Source organism: Poecilia mexicana, unplaced genomic scaffold (assembly GCF_051168715.1).
Source record: "Poecilia mexicana isolate PSO_F unplaced genomic scaffold, ASM5116871v1 scaffold_14, whole genome shotgun sequence".
Classification (NCBI taxonomy): Eukaryota; Metazoa; Chordata; class Actinopteri; order Cyprinodontiformes; family Poeciliidae; genus Poecilia; species Poecilia mexicana.
Window position 1 is genome coordinate 15843022 of NW_028263383.1, and position 27320 is coordinate 15870341.

At 40.9% G+C, this 27320-nt stretch overlaps 1 protein-coding gene across 4 annotated transcripts in view; it reads right to left on the reverse strand.

Annotated features, from left to right (window-relative positions):
• The window catches only part of ncor1 (nuclear receptor corepressor 1), a 70454-nt gene that overhangs the window by 16049 nt on the left and 27085 nt on the right, over positions 1–27320 (reverse strand). For all 4 annotated transcript variants that reach the window (XM_088012262.1, XM_088012261.1, XM_088012260.1 and 1 more), the window contains exons 11-26: positions 27103–27193; positions 25750–25928; positions 25604–25658; positions 25405–25506; positions 16180–16310; positions 14809–15101; positions 12289–12354; positions 8977–9113; positions 8789–8882; positions 6953–7391; positions 6747–6870; positions 5837–6014; positions 1614–1780; positions 1104–1218; positions 277–362; positions 18–180 (exon numbers count right to left, since the gene is read on the reverse strand). In XM_088012262.1, the coding sequence (XP_087868388.1) occupies positions 18–180; positions 277–362; positions 1104–1218; positions 1614–1780; positions 5837–6014; positions 6747–6870; positions 6953–7391; positions 8789–8882; positions 8977–9113; positions 12289–12354; positions 14809–15101; positions 16180–16310; positions 25405–25506; positions 25604–25658; positions 25750–25928; positions 27103–27193 (2420 nt within the window). The remainder of the gene's footprint in view (positions 1–17; positions 181–276; positions 363–1103; positions 1219–1613; positions 1781–5836; positions 6015–6746; positions 6871–6952; positions 7392–8788; positions 8883–8976; positions 9114–12288; positions 12355–14808; positions 15102–16179; positions 16311–25404; positions 25507–25603; positions 25659–25749; positions 25929–27102; positions 27194–27320) is intronic.

Sequence of the window (27320 nt, forward strand, 5' to 3'; positions counted from 1 at the left end):
GTAATAAATCTCCATACCATCATAGGAGAGGATGTGGCCACTTTTGCCTTCATAAATGACTTTAGCCAGCTGCTCCCCCCTGGCTTTATCTGGGCTGCCCAGGTCCTCCGTGGCCAGCTTTGTGATTGTGCCCTTCAGGAGGTCAGCAGCTATGCTAGGCTGGGACAGAGCCGGAGTGCCCTGTGTCGTTGACAGCAAAACAATGTTACTTCAGTGGATACACACACACATAGGGGAACCAATAAAGCGTAAATTATTTGTTTAATAATTCATTACCTGAGTGATGGATCCTCTGAAAGCCAGGCCTTCACCAACCTTTGCCGGGTTGCCTCTGCCGTCCTGGATGGAGGAAACCACAGCTCCTGCCGGGCGGGACAGAAGAAGAGTTCAAGTGGAAATACATCAAGTTATATGACGACAGGCGCAGAACAAGTACCGAAACTTTCATGAGAGCATTTCCAGCATATGAATACAGGGTTCCTATGTCCCTATTTTTGTCTGTTTCTGTCGTACTTTTTAAAACTTTCTGAAGATCTGGGAAGAAAATATAAATCTGCTCGAACGTCAGCCGGGTTTTACTGTCTACAGAATCATGAAACTGGGTAATGCTAAATTTGGCATCTGATTTCTGAAGTGCGATTTAAGGGACCTGTTTGTTTTTGTTGTCTTGACTAATTTAGATCGATTTGATCCAAGTTAGTTGGATCAAATGGAATCTGGTTGCCATTTGAACCAGATTCACTAACTGCAAAAAAAATAAAAAATAAATCACAGATCCAGTTCAACCTCAATTCAAAGTTTCCTCACTTGATTGGTTTATGCTATTTAAATTTATCAGATAAAAAATGTGTAAGTTTTGTACATTGTAGATTAATTAATGCTGTAAGTAAGCTGCCTTTCAGTAAAAAGCCTTTTTTTTTTGAGTCTATGTAGTCGAGTCAGCAATTAATCGATCATCAAATTGATCGACAATTATGTCAATCATCTATTCATCACGATTAATTACTGAAACATAATCTCATCCGAGTCTGATGTTAGTTTGAAGAGAAGGTTTGTGTTTTTTTGGTATGTTTGTGTAGCCGTGTGCCAAACGTTGGACCTACCGGGCTTGTTGGGGTCCATCTGCCGTGGCAGCCCCAGAGAGATGGAGCCCCCGGAGCTCTTCGTCCCCTCCGGCCCGTAGATGGCATGAGAGGGCAAATAAGTGCCAGGAGTTCCCTGGATAAGAAACGGGACAAACAGTTCATCTCATGTTCAGGTCACTGCGGCCAACAGAATAATAAAGTGGTGTCAAGTGACACCGATCATCTTTTAGCTCCTGATGCACTGATTACGTTACGGTGTCGACTACCTCACATGGTGAGAAACCAACCGAGGACGCTAATACAACCAGAATATTGTATTAGCGGAGCATCGATTACGGCTCTAATCACAAGCAGAACAAACGCGCAAGTAAAATTGGATTTGAAAGGGACGAGTGGGCCGCGCTGAGGTAAACAAACCCAGTTCTTCCAGTTTAAACTGAACCGTCCACGTGAAGCCAGTTAGAGAATTAGATTTGAACATGAAGACGGAGAATTTCAGTGACATGGAGAGAGACCCGGGTGTCTTACCTGGGAGATGGAGCCGCCCTGGATGAAGGAGGGCTTGTCTGTGGGCTTGTTGGTTGGAATGAGCGGAGGAGGAGAAGGAATGTTGGGAGGTCGACTGTGTCTGTTGAACGGCAGACGGACTCCGTCGTTCATGCTCTGGACCAGCTGGGCGGGGTTGGGATGGAGGACTGGAAGGGAAACAACACAGAAGAATACAAACTCTGATTAACGACAAATTAAAGATTTTTTTTATGGTGTTCGTCACAGGGCTGGGCGATGCTGCATAAAAATTAAGTCTTTTTTCATACCAGGTTTGATTTTAATCGCTTCGTTTTTCTCACTTTCTTTCCTAGAAATTAGTTTACCAATGACAGAAAACATTTTCAAAAGGTGGCTTTTATTCCAGTTGTCTGTTATGCGAGTTAAGGCGATGCTATCAGAATTTTTGTTTAATTACGAGAATATAGTCAAAATATTTGCAAAACAAAAATGGAATTTTACCAGAGGAACGTCTTAAAATTACAAGAAAAAAGTCGATTTAACGAGAAAAAAGCTTGGTTACATTTTTTGTTGTTGTTCTGTATTCTTGTAATTTTATTCAAATTCAATTCAAATTGAAAAATACTTTAATCGATCCTAAAGGAAAATTAAATGTTACAACTAATCTCGCAATTAAAAAAGAAAGAAATCTTGACCCTTATATTTTGTCGTTGAGTTGATCTGAATTCAAATTCCACATAAACAGAAACTCTAAAGCGGGTTTGTCAAACAAGATGGCCACCAAGATGGCGCGCTGACGTCACTTAACTATGGAAACCCAAAGAGTCCGACGGTGGAAAAAAATCCAGATTTTCCAAAAATTAAAACTTCAAAACAAAAAAAATTATTAATCGATTAATCACCCAGTTCTGGTTTGTAAACATTTCTCATTGCAATATTCCGTACTCTTCTAGACTTAATATTAAAGAGTTGTTTTTACTCGTTTTGAAAAATACACAAAAGTTTCTACAGTAGATGGACAAAAACGAACAGAACGATTAACAGATGAAAGGTTAATCAGATTGACAGACTGGTAAAAGAAAAACCAGATGAATAAATCAAACTTCATACTTGTCCATCCTACAAAGGAAATTCTATAAATCTTTCTCAGCATCTTAGCTCCAAAAGCCCTCATTTCCCCTCAAAGCCCACAGGATCAAACATTTAGATGCTCCCTGTCTCCTTTGATGTACCCTGGTAAAGCGGAGCAGACAGAATAGTTCATAACAAACCACAGATCCACAGCGGCGCAGACCGAGCGGCTTCGCTGCAGGGGAGAGCACCTCGTGTTCTGCTCTCTCCAAAATAAAAAATGCAAATGGCTGGAAGAGTTCCTCCGACAGTCACAGACATCATAATCCTGTCGGCTCAAAAGGGGGACGGATGAGAAAACAAGTCCCTCTATAACAGATTTATAAAGCCCTGCTCCGGGGAGACGGTTCGAAGCGAACAGGCTGTCAGCGGCTGCAGAGGGAACATCATGGCAAACAGAAGCAAAAATCGAGAGAAATTGGGATATTGACGCAGAAAAGCCTAAATCACACTGGATTTATTCTGATCCCACTTCATGAGTCAAAGACTTGAGGCCTATGCAAGAAGTTATTTCTGATTGGAGATCCCACAGGCATCTACCGAAAGGTGGAAGACTGACAGGATCATTAAGAAAAAAAACTAAAAAAAAAAAAAAAAAAAAAAATTATATATATATATATATATATATAACTATAAAAAAAACAGTTTTTTTTTTATATTTTATCAAAGCTAGAATAAGATGGCAACTAATGATTATTTTAGTAATAGATTTTAGCAGACTCTTAATCAATTGCGGCATATGATGCTTCTCCAGATAAAAACTTACTTCTAATGTCTAATGAGAAACGCTCAGCCCTTTCTGCCGAGTTAGTATCAATAAAGTGTAGAGTTAATCTGTTGATTAATTTTTGGGCAAACCGTTTAATAACTGTAGAATTTCAACCAGGTGAAGCTAAAACTTTGAACAAGGAACACAAAGTTTTGGCCTAATTACTTCTCTGAATGTGTTGCTCTTTCAGCAAATGACCTTTGAGTCTAAACCAGTTGACCATTATTTCAATAATTGATTAATCACAATTAATCCGATTAACAGTTTCAGCCCTGGTCAGTTATGAAAAGCCTTTGTTGGCACTGCAGTGCTTCTCATCATTGCTGACCAGCTTTATGCATGTTTCCCTCTTTGCAGATGAACTCAAAAGTGAGTTTGGAAAACCTCCATACCATCACCTTAATCTTTAACAGGATTCTCCACCAGATTCTGGCTGGGGAAACCCAACGTTACCAGTTCATGCCAGAGCTGCTTGGTAACTGGCGCAAACTTCAGATTGGCGAAGCTCTAATAAGTTTAATTTCAATCAACAAAACTTTATTTTCCTGCTAGCAAGTCGGACTCTTCTGGTGCAAGTGCAACTAAAGCAGCTCTTGCTTTACACTGTGGAGATTTCATAGAGCTAAACCACACATATTCATGCGGCAATGAAAGAATAACCTTCACACGCCATTTGGGTCACAGAGGTGACCAGTGCTGCCAGAAGGATGATTTAACTATTCATCTTAAAGTGAAACATAAACAAAGACTACATACAAAACCCTACAGAATGAATGAGAGCCATTATCGCTGCCAGAGATGGTAAATATGCTCATGTTCCCAGTTAAACGAAGTTCAAATGCATCTTGCATAGAGTTTATTAAATAGAGGAAAGTCAGGAAGACTTGTTTAGAGAACAGGAGTTCAGACTTCTGCCAACTGTGGCCACAACTGTCAAGTTTTCTCATTTGCTATGAAAAAAAATGCTAAAACAATTCTACAGTAAAAACTAATTAAATACGTAATATTTTAATGAAACCTGCCAACAAATTTTTAATGCGTTGTATTCAAGGATACAAAAACATGATACGAGCTCCTCTTATTAAAAAACAAAAGAACGTATCAGAGGGACTAAACAAAGTTTACAGAATATAATTTTCTTATTTAAAAGAGAAACTGGATTGTTTATTCGAATCTTTAAATTAATTTCTAATACTGTGTAAAAAATAAAAAGGCTTAAAAAACCTTTAGAATCAAATTAATTATCAGAATAATTGACAGAATAATCTATTTCTAAAATAACTGTTAGCTGCAGTCCCAAACAGCAGGTTAAATAAGTTTAGAGAAAGTGGAATCTAAAGGCCTCAAACACCTTGTAGCAGAAATGAAAAAGACAAAGCAGCAGCCAGACAGACAGAAACAGAATCGACCAGGAAAATAAGGTGAAGACGTGCGATTCTTTTACTTGGAAGCTCTCAAAAAGAGGAGGAAACGGGGACATGGGGGTCAGGCTGAGGTAAAGCCTCACTCAGCCCCACAGGGGAGAGTCTCTCATTAGAGAGACTAATGGCCATAATGCTGACCCAGAATGGATGGACCTGTGTAAATAACCCCGCTCTCCCACCTGGACACACACCTGCTAAAACGCCTGTGCCGTGTAGCTGTCAAAGCTCGGCGGCTCGCCGACTGCTCTGCTCCTCGCAGCACTTTGGCTTCGGGGTGCTAAAAGCTTTCCAGAGTCAAGCACATGATGTCACGGCTCTCTCGCACTCCGTGTCTAAACCACGTCTGACCACCCGGGAGAACAAAGCCTTCCGGCTCCCGACCGGAGTCACATCAGGAGGATCGCCGCCGCCGCAGACTCTGGATCGGTTTAATCATGCTGTAAACAGGACCTGCTAAATTCTGTCTGCTGACATCCATGGCGGCAGAACCTGCTGCCCCCTCTGGGGTTCCAACAGATTTTCACAGCAAACGTCCATGATTAAGCCGACTCAGTTAACAACATTAAAAATAGTGGATTACTATTAATTTACAAAAAACTATTTCTACAGAAATCAGGCTTTAAATACAAGATCTGCAAATGGTGGACGAATGAATGTAAGGGCAAACTGTTGAAATGATAGATGAAAGCACAGATCATTGGAAGAATATGAACAGGACATAAACGTATAGATGGAGTCAAGAATAATTTTCCATGTTTTGATTTTCGACACCAATCCAGACCAAGAAAAAAAAAAAAAAAAAGAACATTTTCCAGACTGCACAGAAACCCTGTTTGTCTCCTAGGAGACTCCACAACAACGATCTGGCCTTCAACAACACAACAGGTGCACAGCAACTAAAGACCGAGCTCTTCTCGTACCGTCTCTGTCCAGCACAGAAGGGCTGCGGGTGTTGAAGTGGGGCCTGCGCTCCAGGTCGCCCTGATCCTGCCGCTGCTTCTCTTCCTGGTGAGCCGAATCATGTGCTGCTTTGATCTGGTGCTGCAGCATGGTTAAACCGCTGATGGGAATGCCGCCAGGACCGTAAGAACCAGGCACCTGGATTAATGCAGCGGGAGAAATCGATTCAGGACACAACACAGAAGAAAAAAATAGACACAGACGCGTTAAGTAATTGAAAGTGTATGCATGTTTCACCAACTGAAATTTGACACTTTTAAAGACTATGGTGAATAAAATTTAAGACTTGTATCACAACAGTGATGTACAAAGGAAATCCAGAGGGCCAAAATTGTGAAAGCAGCAGCTTTGAGCTTCTCAGATAATAAAAATGGCATAAGGCCATGTCGTTAGCTAAGTAGCTAACAAGAGAGCCATACTCTAGCCGCTAATGGCTTGTTTGTTTGCTAGATAGCAAGGAGATAACAAGCAAACTAGCTAACTAGCAAACATTAGCAGCTTCTTACTGGACGACCTCAACCACCTTGAGTCATAGAGTGCAGCGACTGAAGACATCAACTCACATTTAGAAAATAGAAAAATCTTAACTACTGCCATGACAAAATGTAAGACTAACATATCTAAGGCCAACTTACATGTCCTCTAGTGAATGTAAGAAATATTAAAGCCTTAATTTCATTTATGTTAACTTTTTAAACAAAAGGCTCAATAAACCATTTCTTCATCTCAAACAGCTGATTTGGACCACCTGGTTCGCTGAGTACTGGCTACATCTAGTTCAAAAATGAGAGAGTTGACAGAAGTGAAGTTTCCCCTGCGTTACAGCTGCCTTCATCTTTGCCAGTGTAAATAAATCAAGCTGAAACTAACCATAGGAGGGATGGCAGCTGCCCTGTGCTGCAGCTGCTGGATGTTGAGCTGGGCTTGCTTGGGCGAGGGCATGAGCACCGATCCCGGAGGGCTGAGCAACGACGGTTTTTCCATGGAGTATATTCTGCAGAGATAGCCAAATAAAATAGGCAATTGTGTTGCAGAGCAGCTATATTGCAAGTATAAAGATGTTTTCAGAGGCTCACCTCTGCCGATCAGGCTCGGCCTCCACATCTTCGTCAGCACTGCAGGTAGCGCTCGAGTCATTGTCCGAGTGGAGCTCCCTCTGCCGATCGCCCGGCTCTCCCTTCTCCTTGATCTCGGGCTCCACCTTGACTTGAACCTCACCGGTCTTCATGTCCACGTCCTGAGGTTCGGTTTTGGGATGCACGGGGCCAGGGAAGGAAGAAAGCTTGACTTTTTCTTCCTGGGATCCGCTCTCGCTCTCTGGGCTCTTCTCTTCCTTGACGCGAAGCTCCCCGTATGAAGGCTCTGCGGGCTTTCCATTGCTGGCTTGACCTTTGTCCTGGTCTGTGCCCAGAGCTTCGCCCGCCGTGCTCTCAGGTCTCTTTGAGTCGACCGGTTTTGAGGAGTCGGGCTGAGAGGGCGAAGGTGCGCTCTCTGTATCAGAGCTGTTATCACCAGCTGAGGAAAAGGAAGACTATGTCAAGGATTTGGGTAAAGGCTTCAAATGTCACAGAAAAATAACATGAACCATTTTTGCACTTTCACAAACCAAACACAAACCGTCCAAACACACAACAGGTCAAACGAGATGAAACATGCAGATCCGCCTGCCATTATCAGCTTGCATGTTCTCCACTGCTGCAGCTGTTGCCATAGTGATATCAGCAGAAGCATTAAAGTTAGAGTTCCAGCTTAACTCAATATCTGAGTGTTTGCAAGTGCACTTTCACATTCCTATGTCTACCTGATCAGTCTATCCAGGGTCTCTGCAGGTTTCACCAACTCAAACTTAAGACTAACAACTTTATTCAAATAAAAGTTGTCAATCGATAAGACTGGTGTTCGACCACAGTGTTTGAAATCGACAAAAATCACAGACTTCAGAGTTTGAGTCAGACCAAATGCTGCTCTTAGCTCAGTGCTAGGGGCAGCAGCTCCGACTGTTTTCTGAGGCGCTTTAAAACCCGACGGGGTCAAAACTGTGACATTTCTACCGTCTGTTTGTGGCTCTTGACAGCAGTTGGTGTTTCTCACACTGCATATGGATCTCGACAGCCTTAATAGCGTTAAGCTTTTAATAATAATAATAATAATAATAATAATAATAATACGAAGAAGAATACACAAAGCGTCGAATGGGTTTACAATCAAAGTGAGTCAGTGGTAAAGTCAAACATTGTCTAGTTAAATGGCAGCAAATTTACATGTAAAAAAAACTAGCTAGCACGGGTATACGCGCAGCTAGTTAGCGGTAGCCTCAACTTCCTTAGATCACAGAAGTAAGTAAAACTTTTGTGCGACAGTCAGGGACAGGTTTGCAACGATGTGGGCCCCTATGCTGGAGCTTGTTTTGGTGACCCATATACTGAAAAAATGTTTTGTTAATGCAAATTGCACATCGTTAACAGGCAGTTTAATGCATAATTATGTATTAACTGATGATACAGACTGACGGAGGTTTAATACGTCCCTTGGTCAATAACTACATGTTACCCCCCCCCCACAAAAAAAAAACATTACTATACATTCATAATTTTCAAATACTTCTGTTTTGTTTATATTCATAAAAAAATCCCAAAATATTATTACTTTAAACAGACTGAACTCAAGCTGCGTAACCCATAAACAGGAACTGGAGATGTAGCCAAAACCAAACGTGTGTGCAGATGTGCAGCTTTTATTCCAACTGCCCTTGGACTTGGACCTCTGATAAACAGGAAGGAAAGAGTGTGGGAACATAAGTGTGTGTGTGTGTGTGTGTGTGTGTGTGTGTGTGTGTGTGTGTGTGTGTGTGCGTGCGTGCGTGCGTGCTTGCGTGTGTGTGTGAAACAGAACACACGCTTCTTCTGTCTGACCTTCACTGTCATCTGCATTGTCCTCGTCATCATCAGGTGACGCCGTGGCTTGGCCTTCCCCTTGAGACGTATCAGCGCGAGCTCTGCGAGTATCCTGGGAAACAGACCGCGATTACCACCTTGCATACACATGCTGCAAGCCGCCACGACGGCAGACCTTGACAGGAAGCAGAAAGCTGGGAGTTTACCTTCTTGTGCTGCTGGAGCAGGTTGTCCAGGTTGTGGCGCCTCTTGTAATTGAAATAGAAGTTCTTGCACTGCGCCTCGCTTTTGGTGCCCACCATTTTGGCAATGGCCGTCCAGTTTCTGCCATGTTCAACTAGCCCTGGGACAGAAAGCACAAGGACGATTCGAAATGCGGTACACGTAGTCTGATGCGGCGGGAAAAGCGCAACAATATGCTCTCTACATTAGCGACGTTCCGAATCCGTTCAAGCATCAAAGCATTTCTATATTCTTGGAGTAAACTCAACTCCCAATGTCTGTTGGTTTACTGTAGGTACAATTTAAATGGCTAATTTATTTATTTTTTTTAAATCTACTAAGTTTAAAAAGCAGGAAAATAGTTTTGTCTGCATACAATTAACTGGAAACACACTAAAATACTGACAAGTCATCCGAAAACAGAGAGCAAACATGCTAATGTTACAATAACACTTTAGCAAACTGTCGCACATAAAAAAACAAGTCAGGAGTTTATGGGAGGACTGCAGATCTATACATATATGCAGTCATATATATGTTTAGAAACAGAAGATCTTAAGCTATTGAAGCATATCCATGGTATTCAGTTTGTGGCAGTATCTGACTGGGACATCGTTTCAATCATTTTGAACAACTCATATCGGTAAAGTATATTTTTTTTGTTCTTATCTGGGAATTTCTTCACTATCTTTTTATGCCTTTTAAATTAAACGCAACTGTAAAAACCTCAATGATAATTTGTTACACCAAAACTCTGAAAGCCAGATCTAAAACAAGCATTGAAGTCCTATTATTATGTCAGTCGACTCAGTTTCTAATCAGCTCTGAACTCGACAAACTTTAGAAACTGCTCAGCGAGCTGCAGTGAACTTGGCAGATGGCCATTTACCTTTGACATTAGGGTGTCTCTCTTTGAAAACCTGTAACCCATGGTGACCAGCTCTCCCTGCCAGCCCTACTTAGAGGAAAGATGCTGGCAGCTTAACAAATGATCACAAAACACCAAAACTGTTCCAGTTAGATGATGGAATGAGGGCATTGTCAAGAGACTAGTGAATGTTACCTAAAACTGCACCAACGTCCTTTAAGATTATCTATGGCTAACAGCGACGTAACATACGCAAGTATTTGATGTTTCTTTCACAAAATGTCCTGCATGTCTACATGTTACTATTCTCTTCAACAAGGCAGCTTTATTTTCATGGCAAAGACAAAATCTTAAGAGAGTTTTCCATCTGGTAGCTCAGGCTTATTCACAACAATCACCAAAACATTTGTGATATTTAAAAAAAAAAAAAACAAGATAGTCACTGAGGAATCGTTTTCATCAACTTTTGCCACATGGTCCGAAATTTATTTTTTAATACAAATTCGGAATAAATTTTGCAGAGTTGTTTGTTTATTTTTCTTTTAACCCACCATAAACCAAAACTGTGGATGTAAATGTCCATGTTCTGCAGAAAAGTGATTTGAAAATCATTCGAGGTCCAAAACACAAACAATATCCTCACATCTTTTAGGTTAGTTTTCAATTATTCAGGCCTAGAGAAAAACGTCCGTCTCTCCTCAGCAATGCAAACAGGATACAGGGCACTCTTTCCTGAAAACGTTTCATGCATAGGTACACACATGTCTGCTTTGGATTAAGAATCACTGAAAGTTTGTGGTCCTGTTAACTCTCAAGTTAAAATAAAAGCAAAAAAAAAGTGCTTGCTAAAGGATGAATAATTAGTGTGGTAACTAATATGTTGCATTTCAATTTGTAAGAAATCTGCCACAGACAAAAACAAGAGCACATTTCCATCCACGACGTTTCTTAAACTGCGGTCCGCACAAAATCGCTCCAAGAGTTGTTTTAATAGGAAACAATACAAGGTAAAATATCTTGTCTTGCCTGCATGACTACTCCCTCATAGATGAGTACGTTCTCTGACCAAGAGAGGAAACTGCTCTGTTTTTCTGAGCAGCCGTGTGTGGAGGCTTAAAAACCATTTCTGAACCAGGTCTTGTCATATGACTAGCTACACTAATCCAGCAGACAGATCTGAATGCCGGAGAAGATATAAAGCAAGATGCATTTTAGCAAAAGCGGAGGGAAAAAAAATATCTATCGAGCCAAGAACGTTTTAATTAATCTGCATTAATCCCTTTATTCACTCCCAGTCTAAAAGCCACTAGGATTTAGAAATTCAATTCAATTCAAAAATACTTTAATCCCAGAGGGAAATTAAATAATAATAATAATAATAATAATAATAATAATTAACAACAATATTAAATAATTAAATAGAAATCTGTTCTAAGTACCAAGAGAAAGAATTCACACCATGTTCTCACAGTAAAAATCAAGCATTTTCAACATGTTTTCAAACGACACAAATGAACTAAAAAAAAAATAAAAAAATACAGTTTCAGTTCAACATTATTTATTACTGTTACTAACACTGTCTTATTATAGTATTCTACACGAGACATTAGAATTAGAAGGACAATGTAAACTAAATTACAGCAAAAGTTTAGGTTTTGAGTTGTCTCCTTCACACAGGTTATAAGCCTGACTGGTCTGAGAAAGTTACAAAAAAATCTAAAAAAAAATTTAAAAAAAGAATTCAGGGCAAGTTTTCTGTCGTTTAGCAAATAGACATAATTTTGGAAATCCTAACTGACCTAAAAAAAAAAAGAAAAAAAAGAAAAAGAAAAGTTTGTTGTGATTTAACTCCAGGCAGTGAGGAAAAAAATGTTCATGCATCTTTTTATAATCTTGAAATATCTGGTTTCAACTGTAAATGGCGCCTCGCAAATTTTAATCAAATGTTAGATTATGCTTTCTTACAAAACAGTGCAGTTTGAATATCAAGTCCTTTCAAGGACTTGATAAGCACTTTTCACACCTTGTACATGCATGCAAACCTTGAAGAACCCGAAGGGCAAAGTGAAGACGGAGAATATTTTACTGCAATGTGACCCAAAAATGATTCTAGTAGTGCAGTCTCACATTAACTACCCAGATACTTTCAAGGCAAAAGTAAATGTTAGTGGGAATAAATGTAATGCTCTGTTGCTCCTTCAATGATTGATCACTTCTGAGAAGCGAGTGAAGCAAAAAAAAGCTATGAAGAAAGAAAAAAAAATTCCTGATAGAAAATAAAGTGCATGCAAGAAACAAGATAGGTTGATGAAATATCTATTATTCATGAGAACAACCGAGTTGACCATAAACAGCAGCAGACCTGCCGCCAAGTGAGCGGCTGCAGAAAGGGACAGTGGAGAAAGGGGAGAAACGAATCAAACATTACCTTTTTTGGCGACCTCCATCTCCTCCTCGGTCCAGCGAGAAGTTTCTCCGCTTTCACCAGCGCCAGCTAAATCACAAAAGGACGAGATGCAGATCCATTAGGACTCCCGGAGAGGAGGAGGGGGGGAAGGAAAAAACATAACAAAAAAAGAAAGAAAAACGACAAAGTGAAAGAGTGAGGGAGATGAACGGACAGCGAGAGAGAAAAAGAGAGAGAGGCTGTCTTCTCTTCAGCCAGCTTCTTCTCATGGCCACTAATCTAATAATCTGTTTACATTCAGGACTGCTGAGACCTGCTCCCTCGCTTACTCGCCTCCTTTCACCCTCCTACTCCCTCTCTCTCGTCCACAGGGAAGGGGAGGGGCCGCCCTGGTCAGCTGACACAGCGTCAGACACCGGAGGAACCGAGAGCTGCCGGCCTTCCTCTTTGGGAAATGGCCTTGGATGGAGGCGAACGGGCAAATCGAGCCGTCAGGACCCGAGCCCTCCCACCGCTCCGACTGCGACGCCGTGTGTCCGACACACACTCCTCCTTTTGCTCTCCTTGGCTGCGCAGTTCAAACTAAAAATTCACAGAAGTGGACGGCGAGAGCGGAGGGGAACAAGTGAACTCTAGCCCCGCTCTATTCCAGGGCGCCCCGATGGGGTCGCGTAAACATTTGGACCAAAATAGCTGCAGATGTCCCCTTGAGATTAGGAGGAGGTCAACAGTCCCACCGTCCACCCATTCGCCCACCTTGTGAATGAAGACAGGTGCAATGTAAATGCAGACCGTCAACATAAACTCACGCCACCGTCGTTCTTCCCCCCCCCACCACTGAATCAGCAGCTTGTTTAACTTGCCTGGCAGGCCTTCAACTAGGCAACGCTGACCCACAGCTACACTTTAAAACCAAGGCAACGTAGTTCTAAGAAATAGAAAAGGTTACAACAGAGTGAGCAAATACAATCTGTTGCATCATAAATATGTCCCTGAAATTTTCTTCGGATTTTGTCACGTTCTGAATGCCTTTGTTGAAATCAATTATGTAGGGGATTTTGTTGCGACAGACCAACAAACACAGGCACCTGCTTGTATTTCGAGGAGGAAATATTTTGTATGACTTTCTATTTTGTGGAATTAAGGCTACTAGTAAGCTTTTTATATCTACAGGAAGAACATTTTCTTTGTTCTTCTGTGCGAAAGAGCTCAAGCTCAAGTCAGAAAGAGCAGAAACTACGAACATAAATGTTTAAGTTTTGCCTATTAATTATTAATTGGCTTTAGGTCTGGACTCTAGCCGGCGACTGCAGAGTCATTTGAGCATTTCTGCTGATGACTTGTGCTAGAAGTTGGAGGTGTGGAGAGAGAAAAGGAGTGGTTAGAGTACTGTCCCCTGAGGAACTCCTGGGCTGCTGACTTCCTGTTTGGACACACAAACCTTCAGTCTCATAAACTGCGCCGTGTCTGTCAGGTAGTCATTGGTCCAGGTGAGGGTTAGGCCTCCACCTTCTGGAGTTTCTGCTTTATATGCGCCGCTCCTGGTGGCAGCATCTCAAATAAGCTCTGCTATGTTGATTCTGATTTGTTCTTTTTGCAGACTTTGGTACCATATTTTATTTTTATTTTTTTTTTGCTTGAGACACTGCATGTTGACAATTATTCCCTCCGATTGTGAACGCTGTGCAGCTGGAAGGGTTTTCGCTTTCAATTTTATTACTTTCGGACAGTTGCTATGATCTGCAACCATGGCAACAAAGTTTTCCTTTTGAATCTGGGAACTGCTGATTAGCATCTCAAATAATACCTGAACTACAACCTCAAATACTAGAAGAGTTGGAAAGAAGACTCCATAGGTGTGTGTATCAAAGGTAAAAAGTTCAGACAATCTCACCCATCGACCTTCATCGTCTCTAAACATACAGAGATTTAAAGAGGAGCAGCAAAAGGAACTGAGTTGTATTTCCAGTGTTAACATAATAGTGTCATCCAGGACATATTATTGTCTCAACCGGCTGGAAATTGAACTGTCGGCATGTGGTGATAAACATGACACAGTCTTCAGTCAGAGGCCTTTTCAGATTCATTGTGAGACTGACTGCTACTGCAGATCCCCCCTGCCCACAGTGAAGGTGGCATCCTGCCCACAGTGAAGGTGGCATAAGTTGCAACATTTAATTTCCCTTTGATGAAAATAAAATATTTCTGAATCAAACTTCCTCAAACTTGCTGCAGCATTTAACTATCTTTCCATTAACTCTGACCAATTTCCCTGCTTCACACCATGATGCTGCCACCACCGTCTCACGGTTAGTTGGCCAGTGTTAGTCAGTCACACATAGATAAGACCATCTTCTTCCACATGTTTTCTGTGTTCGCCATGGCTTGTAGAATGTGGAGTTGCTAAGCTAAAACGATTAATATTCAGATCATGAATCGTGCAAAATAGACTTAATTTGTAAAAGAATCGAACAGGCTGCAGTTGGAGCCGGAAGCACAAACGTTTTCAGTTTTTTTAGCCATTAAAATGAGAGTTTTCACCTTTATTAGCATCTGCTGCTACCGGAGTGAGGGACTTTGCGGGCTCCTTCATTCCCTTCTGCGCTTGATCAGATTTAGGGAGCTGTGGAGGATCTGGCAGGGTGGGCTCAGAGGCGGGAGGAGGCGTGTCCTCGGCTGCGACGGACGCAGCCTCATTGGCCATGGAGCGAGTGGTGATCCTTCTATTGCGGCGGCCCTGGCTGTTGGCAGTCTTCCTGCCACGCGGCGTGTTTTGCTCCTTTCCGTCCTCGTCCTCCCCACCGTCACACTTGTCTTTGTCCTTGCCAATCTCCCTGTGGTTTTTGGACAGGGGGATAAACACAGCTTTTAGCTGCTGCTGCTGCTGCTGCAGCAAATATCTATTCCCTGATGACGCAGCAATAACAGGCTCTTCTCGTAACCTGCTTTTGTCGCCGCTGACTGAATACAAGAAAAGCATATTAAAACTTGTCGATAGCAAACCCTAAACAGACACGTCAACAAGTCAGACACCTGCTGGCTTGTTAGAACACATCATGGATGTTATACAGGGAACATGTTTTTTTTTATTTTTATTCTTTGTAGTCACTCAACAGGTTAGATTGAGAGTTCCTCTACTTTATTTTCTAGACTTGTAGAAACTAGTGACAAACTGAAGGTTGAAGTGAAAAGTTTTTCATTTAAAAAGTTGATCAGTGACACACTGGATTATTTCTTCACTGAAAATGATTTAGAACAATCTAAGTCACGGTAAGTCAAGAACGGTAGTGTCTAACAAAGCTGTCTGACATTACAGCCACACCTGAACCGACTCTGAGATGAGCTGAAGAAAAGCAAAGCATTGCCTTGCACCTGGTCGCTATGGTGAGATTTAAAGGGCTGGTGGCATAAAATGAACAATTGCCAGTATGGATGCATGATTATTGTTGTTTTTGATTTGTTATAGGTCCGATAAGTAAAACTGGACTAATATTTAATTCCATCTTGTTGTTTCTGAAAAGGGTGAAAGTGAAGCAGCGCAGCAATATGGGGAGTTCAACTGCAGCAGAAAAGTTGTTTTTTCTGTGTCGAAAGAGTAGAAAAATATATGCAATATCAGTAAATATCAGTCACAACAACAAATCAATATTGGCCCAAATTTTCATATCGGTGCATCCCCACATTTCAGCTTCCGAACAAATTAAATACAATGCTTTTCTTTTGTAGTGAACACACTGCACCTGATCAGAAGTCAGATATTGTTAATCACAACACCCTTCAGTGTGGCGGTTGTTACTAAGAGAGAAAAAGTTTGCTATTTAGTGATGCGCTTTAAAATGTAGCAGAAGCACGAATAGGGGGAACCTTTAACTATGGCGCCTAAAGAAACATCAGCCATGTTATTCAACTCACCGAGAATCCTCCTTTTCATCTTTCTCTTCCTCGTCCTTCTTTTCCTCGTCCTCTTTTTTCTCAGACTTCTCAACTTTGTCCTCTTCGTTCTTGTCTTCCGACTTGTCTTCTTGTGAGGGACGTGTTATTTGCTGCAGACAAAAAAAAAAAAAACATATTTGGGGAGGAAAATGAGTCGGGGAGGAAAAAATATATTTTAAAAACATTTTAAATATCCAAAGCGAACAAGCAACAACAAAGAAAAAAAAAAAAGGATATGGAAGATTCTTTAAACAAAATTGCCCTTCAAGAAAGGGACTAGTTGAGACCAAAGAACCAGACTGAAGCTTTTTTTCATCCACTCTTAGGTAGAAAAAGAGACAGAAACAAAAAACGTTCATGTAAATGGAAATTATTGAGCTTGATTTCATTTATGGTGCGATTATAATTGATTTAGTGATCGATGCGACAGGCTTCTGCCAGTTATATCTAGGATTTTGTGATGGTTTTTAACTGACTTTGTTTCAGAAGACCCAGCAAAGTAATGATGTGCAATATTTAAAAACCTTTAGGATGCAAGATGCAGAACTAAACTGTACAAAGACGCTTGTTCTTAAAACGTATAGTACGTTTTAGAAAACCCGTCAAAAATGGAAAAAGGTTTGACACTGGCTTCATGTCAAACAAAACTTTACTTCGCTTGTCATTTTAGTTTCACCACCTAAAAAGTGACAAACGGATACATAATGCATGAATTTCAGCAACTGGGCTGATGGAGTGACTGAGGACATAACAACATTCCTGATCATCAGTGCTGGCGCGGTACACCACAGAATGCTTCCTCCTGACTGTTTCATGAAAGCGCTGTGCTGGAACAAGTCAGGCTATGCCAAGCCAAACATCCCATGCTGGTACCAGATGGGGCCAAGGAATGTGCTTCCCTCAATGGTTGGGGCAGAAAGATATGAAATGAGGTAAAGAGAGAAGATAGATAGGGGTAATTTTTTTTTTCTTTGTTTGGAAGATGTACAAAAAGGGTCGGGGGGATGATCCCACCCATCTAAAACATGATTACACGAGTTAACTCAGCTACTGTATGTCATCAATAAAGATACACCAAGAATCCAGCTATCCACTTACACACATTTCTGGTCAACCGGCTCTGCTTAATGATGAGCAGCTATTCAGAAACTAAATCCACTCATTTTCCCAATCGATGAAATGTGCAATTTATCGCACATGAAATATAAAATGTATTTTATTGTTGCAGCCTAAAACTACAGATTTTGCAGCCTTTGTAGAATAAAAAAAGAAAGTTGCGGTCATGGTTGCAAAATCTTTTAAGCTTCATTTTCACCAAAATATTTGAAATTGCTGCGCCTGACCTTCCTTTTCCTTCTCTTTCTCTCATCATCTTGTAATCCCTCTTTAACTGAGAAGACCTTCTGCTGGTCTCTTTTCTAATATCTCCTCTCTGATTATTTTCTCTTTGTATTGTGATAAAGATATTTTTTAAAATAAGCAGAGAGCAACAGTGGGCACAACTTCTGCACAGAAATTAAAGAGGAGTTGGCTTATTCTTGGCATTAAAGTAGCAAGAAATGTAAAGTAGGCAACAACAACATTGTTCATCTTAAAATGATATACTGGCATGGACTAACTAATGATCATTTAGCTAACATCTGCAAAAACAACATTGTACTGTTTTATCCTTTTAAGATGCAAACTTCTTTCAGTGATGGTGTCTTTTGACCATAAGCTGATCGGAGCTACATTTTAATCAACAACATCAACATTAAATTCTAACTAGGGTAAGTTGGAATTGGTAAGGAGATGTTAAATGAATGTTTGCTTCAGGCACAGGCTGATTTTAAAGAGTTTGATCCTGTTTGTTTGGGTCAGATGCTTTAAAAACAAGGTGCTGCAAATAACTTTGCTCCTTTGCTCCTAAAACCACTTGCACAATTTGTGTTTAGCTGACTAGAAACAACAGAAACGCACTACTTCCTGCCAATGCGACAGAGCTTCTTTAATTTTTTTCCATGTCATAAATATGTTACTAGATCCGGCCTAGTCAGACAGTTGTTGCATAATGTAGAGGAAAGGCTTTGGGCTGCTCAGTGAACCATGCAGGTTAAGATGTTGCTATATTAAAAGAGAACTGTGCATGTCTGAGGGTGGCGGGTCTCTAGCTGCCTCGTGATGCAGTAAAGTCTGCAGTGTCTTTGATTTATTAAATAATGAGAAGCAACACACAGCCTTAATAGTAGTTAGCAATTCACTGAGTTCTTTTCTCCACCCCCAAGAATGACCATGACAATGTCTGCTGCAGCGAAAGCTGCGTTTGTGTTTGGTTCTATTCGCTACGACACGGCTGAGTGTCGAGCGGAACAAGCCACGTTCTTGTGCTGTTGCAATAAGTTACTAATCAGCTAATCAATTAATAAATTGTTATTTTGAGACCAAATTGAAAATGGTCTCAAAATAACAATAGTTTATCACAATAAATTCCGAGATAATTAATTATAGCGCAAAATTTGTTATTGTGACAGGCCGATAAAAGGACGACAAAGGTTGGATGCTCACCATGGAAACCGAGTGCAAACTTTTGGAAGAGACATTACTGCTGACCAAAGAGTTGCATTAACTTTTTAAGCAACTCTCCTTAAACATATAATGACCAATATCTCTGCTACTAAATGTATATTTTAAAAAAAACACTTCCTTACACATTTGGTATTACCCAGTGACTTAGGGAAAGAATTCCTCTTTCTTTATCAACAGCTTTCAAAGTATATTCACTCTTATGGCCAAGAAAATTTCCTCGGGTTACTCCTCACCTATGACCCACCCTGAATGTGGTAGACTACGTTTCTCATAGTATCTTTTCTTTTTTATATCACCAAGAGGTTCAGTCGGGTTGTTGGGGGACATTCTCATTGCACATGGTCGGCACTGACAAGCTGCACTAGCTGGGTTAGTGAATGCTTATATATTTGCTTTGGAGCCAGAGCCGTGGCATTCCCAGCCCTTTGCCCACACTGATTCAACCGAACATCGCTGCAGAGGCTCTCCGAGGATCTCCTCGAAAACTCAAAATGAGGTGCCTGTGGTTCCTCTGTGTTTTGAGGCAAAACAGCTGCCCTACCTGTCCGGAATATTTTAAGAGCCTTAATTTCTGCCCTCGTTTTGTCGATTCACTGGGTCCGTTTTTAAAGTTTGCATATGACAACGCCACAAGTCAACCTTCAACTTCCTGCCACAGCATTCAGGCCACCAGAAAAGCCGTTCAATCTTGCGCCAAGGGAGAAGACCTCAGGAAAATGAAATGTAAAAAAAAATGTCTTCAATATTACTAAGTGACTTCTGTTCATGTATTTTTTTCCCTCTTATTATGATGCAAATATTCTGAAATTAAACATAAACTAGTGTTACAGTTAATTATTTTAGTAATCGATTATTCTTGTGATTAATCGCATAAAAAAATTTGCTACATTCTGCAGATTTTTCATTTCACCACTTCAGCTTTTTTGTAAAATATTAGAAATACATTAAAACACAGAAGTAAACAATAAGTCAATTACTTTTTTATATATATAAAATAAACATTTTATTGAATAAAATGCCACTTCCTTTAGTGAATTTGAAATGGAAGAATTTAAAACTATGCCATTTTGGGATTTTGGGTTTGGAGTAAAACCCATTAACAGACATAAAAAGATTTTATCTTAAATGCAAAAATGTATTTTTTTTGTACAGTTTTGGCTTAATTAGTGCTCTGAATATGTTGCTTTTTCAACAAATGGTCTTTTTTGAGTTTGTATACTCCAGTTAAGGATTAATCAATTTCCAAATTAGTCAACGATTATTTCAATGTGGCGATTTCATCCTTACCGTAAAAGTTTGATGGTTTTTTATTTAAGGTTTTAGTACATGCATCATTCAAATATTGATGACAATCTTTCAAACAGGTTATGCAGTATATTGTGTGTTATGTACTGGGGTGGTGAATAGTGTATTGGTGATAGTGATTCAAAATTCCATCATCATAACTTAAGTTCTTTGCTGAATAAAAGGGTTAAAGGACATATATTCATGGAAAAGAACATTTTCAAAATCCACAGTCACTGCCTGTTGCCATGGTAGCTGGGAGCTTTACACAGGAGAGTTATAAACGAGCAAAAACCATCAGACAAATGAAAAACATGGACACAAATAACATTTTTTTGCCTTTAAGCAATCCCTTAGCGTAAAAGTGACATTCAAAGTCTTTTAAGAGCCTAAATGGCGTGTGTGTGGTGGTCTCTGCTGGGTTCAGCACATTGGTCAACAGAGTTATGGGGGAAAGTAGTGGTTGGCAGGCAAAGACATTTGATGCAGTGTGAATATAAGCTGCTGTTAAGAAAGATGCATCCATCTTATTGTGGGACAATATCACATCCATCTGCTTTAATGTCTAGTGTGAATGTTAGAGCGTCGATGAGCGAGGGATGCCCTGGTTTCATGGACTTGGAATGAAGCGTTTTGAAGCAAAGAAGCCTCTAATTTTCTGGTGTTTTTCTAATAACATTTTGGTTTTGTTTAGGCTAAGAGTTTACCAAAATGGTCTTGTTAATATTCTGAAAATAATAACCTGATTATGACTCAGCAAAACATCATCATGCAAATACTTGCAATTTCTTAGCCTATATTTATCACTTATACTTTTATGAACACCGTAGCTCTTTTCAGATCATCCTTTGGTTCCATGCAGAGGTTAGCTACGCCTTGCAATTACCTGAAAGTTCCCAACATGGAACAGAGCATGAAATTCAACTAATTAATTTTATGAACCCATTCCAATTACAAACCTGTAACCAATAATAAAATGAGCTGTACAGGGTGATTGTGGAAGCAGTGTGATGCAGTACTATGACACCTGCTGAAGAACCAGCAAATGTGCATGGTTGCAAATAACCTAAGACTCTTCTAGAGTCAAGCTGATCTGAAAAATATGCCGATCAGTAAATAGAAACATGTCGAGTATGTTGCGCAACAGCTTTGCATGCATTCAAAGCACCAACTGCATCTTATAAGGGTTTTAAGATGGAACACCACAGGGCAACCCCCCAAAGGCTGAGCAGGACATCTTAGGGCATTTTAGGTAACAAAAACCATTTTTAACACTGATGTGAAGAAAACCAACAAGCAGAAATATTGCAGCAAGTATGACCTCAGCAAGAGCCCTGTGTGATGTTCGTGGTGTGCAGTGGTCAGAACCTAATAAAAGCTAAACCGCTGAACTAACAACAGGGTACGGGCAGTGAAGACTCGATAACGCACACAGGAAAAGAACGCCAACCCCTGAAGTGCAGTAACTCAGATTTCTTAGAAAGTGTATGCTGACATCAACAAAAAGCTGTTTAGATGATGTGGGTTAATTCAGTTTACGGCCTACGGCAAAGCAAACCAGTCAGGAACCCCATGCTGACCCTTTCCCACTGCTCTCAGTTAGGGCTGAAACGATTAATCGGATCTATCGTGATTAATCGTGAAATACTTGTCAACTACTTTAGTAATCGATTAATCGCTAACTGTAGAGATTCCGAAAGTGCACTTCAAATAGGGCCTAATTAAATCTGTTTTATTACTTCTCAAGTTCCAGTTTCTCTATTTTAATTCTATTTTAACCATATTTATTTTAAAAAATGCAACATGTCAATAGCTAGGGGTCAACATTTCCTGTTATTCTGTATCACAAATGAAACAAACTGCTGCAGTCCAGCAGAACATCTTGGTTTTACAGGATGTTGAAAAGTGCTTCCCTGGTCGCCGCGTGGAGCAGTGGATGAAGCGGCCAGCATACAGAAACCACAGACCTCACTGTCCTGAGTTCGAATCCCACATGTCTTTTTCCCCTTCTCTTAGCCCTCATCCTGTCAGATTACTGCAAATAAAGGCCACCAGAGCCCAAAACAATATTAAAAAAGAAAAAAAAAGTGTTTTGCCGCTCATTTTTTTAATGAACTCAAACTAAGAATCTCGTTTTTAACATAGAAAGAAATCTCAATTTTGAAAATGCTTCAGAGTTGAACGGAACACCACATAAAAGAAAACCTTTAAAAAGTAAAAGCCTGTGCACGCTTCCATAATTTCTTCCATGTGTCACAGACATCTCCATTTAAGTAATGGCCCCCAGTGTTCTTGGTGATGCTTTCATGTTCCTCCAACTGCACCCCCCTCAGCGCTCCCTAGACACAGTGGCATTTCTAAGCAGGATAAAGTGCAATGTCACGCAAACTGTTCTGCTTTGAGGAACATAAGCCAGAGGTGTTGCTTGACGCTCTAAATTCGGTAGATCCTAATCCAATGGAGCGACACTCAGATGTGGACAAATTAGCCAGATCCACGGATTCAAATCATCACAGCTTAGAAAAGCTACAGGATCCACAGCAGACCTGCAGAGGTCTTGGTGAGCCCTCACACCTAACAAGGGAATAAAACGTGAAATTTTATGACGAATACAAAATCTTAAAAAATAACCTGTCCTGGCCTCTGAAGCAGTATACATTTTAAGTGCTAAACAAGAGGCTAATTTCGCTTAAAATCTGCTCATAAAAAAAGAATTTCGTTTTTTGACATGCATTAGCTTATGAAACCTTGCAAAAAAGCATAAAAGGAAAGTTAAGAGCCACAGGGCTTCCTCTGAAAATGGGAAATAGCACCTAGCCCACAACATAAATACATGTACATGGCCGCAGAGGTTTGATTTGAGTGGTAAATAAAGACCCTGCCTTCACATGTCCCAGAAAACCTAGCCTAAAATAGCCGTGTTCCACTGCCTACAGGCCTAAAATAAATATCTAGGTTAGGAAACTAGCCGGCCAGCCAGAACGCGGCGAGACACAGATGGCAGCCAGAACAACCTGACCAAAAAGTAAAAGGCTTTGGGTTTAAAAGTTAGTGACATACCTGCAGACTCATTTGCTGGCAACAAAAATCCCTGTCCTCCGCCGAGCGCCAGAGCTAACTCGCGTTCCAAGTGGGAATTTAGCCTCCAGTGCCTCCATGGGACTGGTAGCAGTGGAGGGGCAGGACGGCACCATCGCAGAGCTCCTTAGAAGGGCTGCCGGGCCGTAGCGCGGCCGCACATATTCCAGGAAACCGTGTCATCAGGCCTCTTAAGCCGCCCAAAGAATCGTCCATCTCACATGCACGCACTAATCTACGCGGGGTCACTCAAGGTAATCCCTGCTGAGCACTCTTTTTTGATTGGCACTCACAGCAGCACAGGGAGGGTTTTTTTGGGCCTGTCAGCTGGTCGGACGATACCAAGTCGGGATTTTCAAGCAGGGGGTGGAGCTCTCACATGCTCCAAAGAAGTAAAAGTAAATGGAAAATGGGGGGGGAAAAGAAAGAGCACACAATCAGCAGATAGGCTGCCAACGCTGACTCGGTCTCACTGAGGGTTTTCTTTTTTTTCTTCTTTTTTTTCCACTCAGTTTCACTCACTTGCCCTACATTCTTCTGCTCTTTGCTGCTGCTCCTATCCCACTCTAACGACTCACTCTGCTCACTCAAATGCCAGTTGCTGGACCTTGGAAATCGGCCACACACTAATAAACAATTCCTTAAATTACAACCTAGAACAAACAAATATCCCATCTATACATGTAAAGTAAACAGGCTTTTCCCTCCATCTTCACCAGGGTTCTCTTAAACACCGGTGTCCTAACTGCAAACGTTAAACATTGAGGAAACTCATCCAACCACTTGAATATGAAAAACGTTCTTGTGCTCAATAGGTATTCTGAAAACTTTAGTTTGCCACCTCCTCTTACGCAAAATCGTGCTCCAGAACCACACAGTTCTGTTGCACAGCAGATGTACTGGACACAATGTTCTCTACAAGAGCTTGTGGCACAGGAAGCAAAGGGAAACAGCCAGAGAGGATGAGACCTGTCCTTAGCCTTGATTGCAGTATTTTCTCTGAACCAGTACAAGCTGGAGGTTACTCTACCCTTAACAGGATAAAGAATGAACAAGACTGAATGAATGATGTTTTCAGTGATTGAAAATTAATGTTTGCAGAATGCTATAAAGACATTCTAGTGGGCTAAATACTAACAGAACGTCCTCCAGATAAATCAGTCTGATCACCAAACAACATCCAAGAACATTAGTAACCAGACTAACAAAACAGCATTTATTATATTTCATTTCTCTCCTACCTTTGACTCAATAACCATCCAAGGGTCCCAGCATAACGCAGCCCGAGGCCAAGTTCAAACTTTCAACACATTTTCAGCATTTACATAACTTCCACCTTTGGGGTTGTTGGACTAAGACACAGACAGTGGAGATCAGGAACCAATCACCGAGCTTAGAGTCAGAATAAAGTATGCAAAGATTAAGACTTCACAATATCATCATTGTAATATTACTATAGGGAATACTGTTCAGGTTTAGGTAGGGAATTCCCTAAACTCTTCAGGAAATCCATGACCACATCCCAAAACAACAGCTTGGATTATTTTTTAATGTCTGCAATTTGATAAAGATTTCCTTACAGGGACAGTATTGTGTAAAATAATAATGTTATTCCCTCATCAAAAGAATACCTGAAATACCTGCTGTGATCCTTTCATGCATATTTGAGAAATCTTTTAATCTGCCTTGGCAACCGTTTAGCTTGGACCTAGCGTCACCTTTGAGGCGCAACGCCTCCTCGGAGCTGCAGTTTTAGAGCTTCCACCTCACTTCCCCAATCAGCTCCTTCAGACTAGCCAGCAACAATTGGCAAACACCTGGGGAAGCAGCGGATCTGCTGAGCTCGTTACATGAGCTACTTCTCTGCACAACACTTGTAAAAACATTGAAGGGTTAATAGAGGAGTGATGTTGTGATGACTTCCTCTAGGTGGAGTTTCAGAAAGAGCTGGAGCTTTTTAAAGAGACAGAGACCCTATTTCAAGGCGTTAAATTAAATTATGTAAGTCACATTTGATATATGTAGTATTTTTGTAGCAAATTAAGGTAATGTAGTTACTTGATTGTGCTTTACAATGGCCTTATGTGCCTGGAAAATATATAATAGTGCCTCTTTAATTTTGGGCAATCAGCCGACATGTGAAACTGATCTTAAACGCCTTAATTAAGTTCTGAAGATTAGCCACTGACTCCTATGGCTCTGCCATGACAGCGTTGGTGAAAAAAAAAAAATCAGTATTGGCAGGTCTTCTTAAATCTTCTTAAATGCTGGACTTACCTGGTTCCGTCCTCTCCTCCTGCCATAGTTTCTCCTGACCAACGCCTTGTAGTTTTGGTTCTTTTTGGTCAAGTAGTAAAACAGCACACAGTCAGCGACACACTAAAAGAAGGAAAAAGAACATTTTTATATGTTGTTTTAACTGGTTTAGTATCGTTATTAGATGAATTACGTCCAGCTGGTATCTATTCACATTTACCTTCCTTTCAAGATACGAGGCAATCAAACCAAAATTCTTGGGATGTTGTATGAACCTGCAGGGCAAATGCATTCGTCACTCATCTAAACCAAACTCCCACTGCTGGGACTTAATAAAACCGTGGTGATAATTGAACACGGACTCACTTCTCCTTAAAGATCTCCCTCTCGTGTTCCGTCCAAACGTTCATGAACTGCCGAGCTTTGTACACCTTCATCGGGTCGTCCATCAGGCCGTTCATGTTGATGAACTTCACCCGCCTCTGCTCCGAGTCGTACATCATGGGAGGGATGACCGACAGCTGCCTCATTTGTTTCTCGTTGTTCTGTAAGGCACGGAGGGGTCAGAGGTCAGACTAGGCTTGTTGCGTAAGACCCAATACAGAAAGCAGTAGTTTAACTGTGACGTGCTTCAAGACAAAATGCAAAGGCTGAGCAACATCACTTTAAGCCAGCCTGAAGCCGAACAAAAATCAGGTACAGATAAGCAAGCTTTTAAATATAAAGATATACATGGAAGTTGCACGGTCATAGCTCTCAATGGCTGGACTTGGTCACCGCCGATGAAACTACGGGTGCACCGATTGCAGTTTTCTGGACAATCATAAATCTTTAAAAAGCTTGACTTGTCGATTCCAATTTTGGCTGATAGCGATTTTTCTACATATAGCAACTATGTCGCTGTATTTAGGACTATTGTTAACCAGCCACGTGCAGTAGTAACCTGCTGGGCGTATCTGTCAGTTAGCCGCCCCTTCTCAGAACAGCGGCTGATTTTCAGAGCTTTGTGGAGGTAGATAAGATTGGTTTCAAATCCAAGTATCAGCCAATTGTCCATCTACCAAATTTAAGAAAATTCAGACAATTTATTGTTGCACGCGTAGATAAAACCCTTCCTATTGTCACTTTACACTAAAAGCTTAATGCTGAGCACCCAGCAGAACGGTTCCTTTCTCAAAATATTTAAAGATGGGTCTTTTTGCCGCTTCAATGCGTTTTGCGAAAGTAGCGATGATGTGTGAAGAAAACAAGACTCAGAAATCGCTTCCAACAAGCAGATCAAAAAGACAAGATGGAAAATATATACAATTCAAATGTAGAGCATGTCCTTGGCTACATGTAGCTAGTCCACCATTATTGTTTTGAAAACAGTATGGGGAGACTCGTGACACCGACTTTAGGATGCGTCATGTTATGGCTTTATTATTTGTAAACCCGCAGCTGAGCAGCTTAACGCCATCTCCACTTGTGAGTTATGAACGGTCAGCGTCGGCTCGTCTTTGCGGGTTTGCGATGCGACTGTGTTGCAAAAGAAGCCGAAGCTTCTATTGTGGAGAAGTTGCAGGAAAATCAATCAGGTGCTGCTGAAGTGCTTAAATACTTTCCCTCTCTGAGGAATGCAGTGGAAATCTCACAATAAGAACCAGCATGATTACGACTGTAAACAATTAAACCCCTACAGAGGAAGAGCACTTCAAATGTTCTGCAGCTGGTTCCCACCTCCTGTTCCGAGAGACCGTCGATGATTTCAGAGATCTCGTGCTCGCTCCTCGCTATTGTTGCGGAAAGACCCGTTCCTCTTTGTCCGACTCTGTGGGAGAAAAACGGGACAAAATGAAGTACCAACAATAATAACGTCGAATCTGTCTGCAGTGAAGATCCAGCTTTAACACAATTGGAAAAAGTCAGAATCTCAAAAAAAGACCTATCGACTCAGG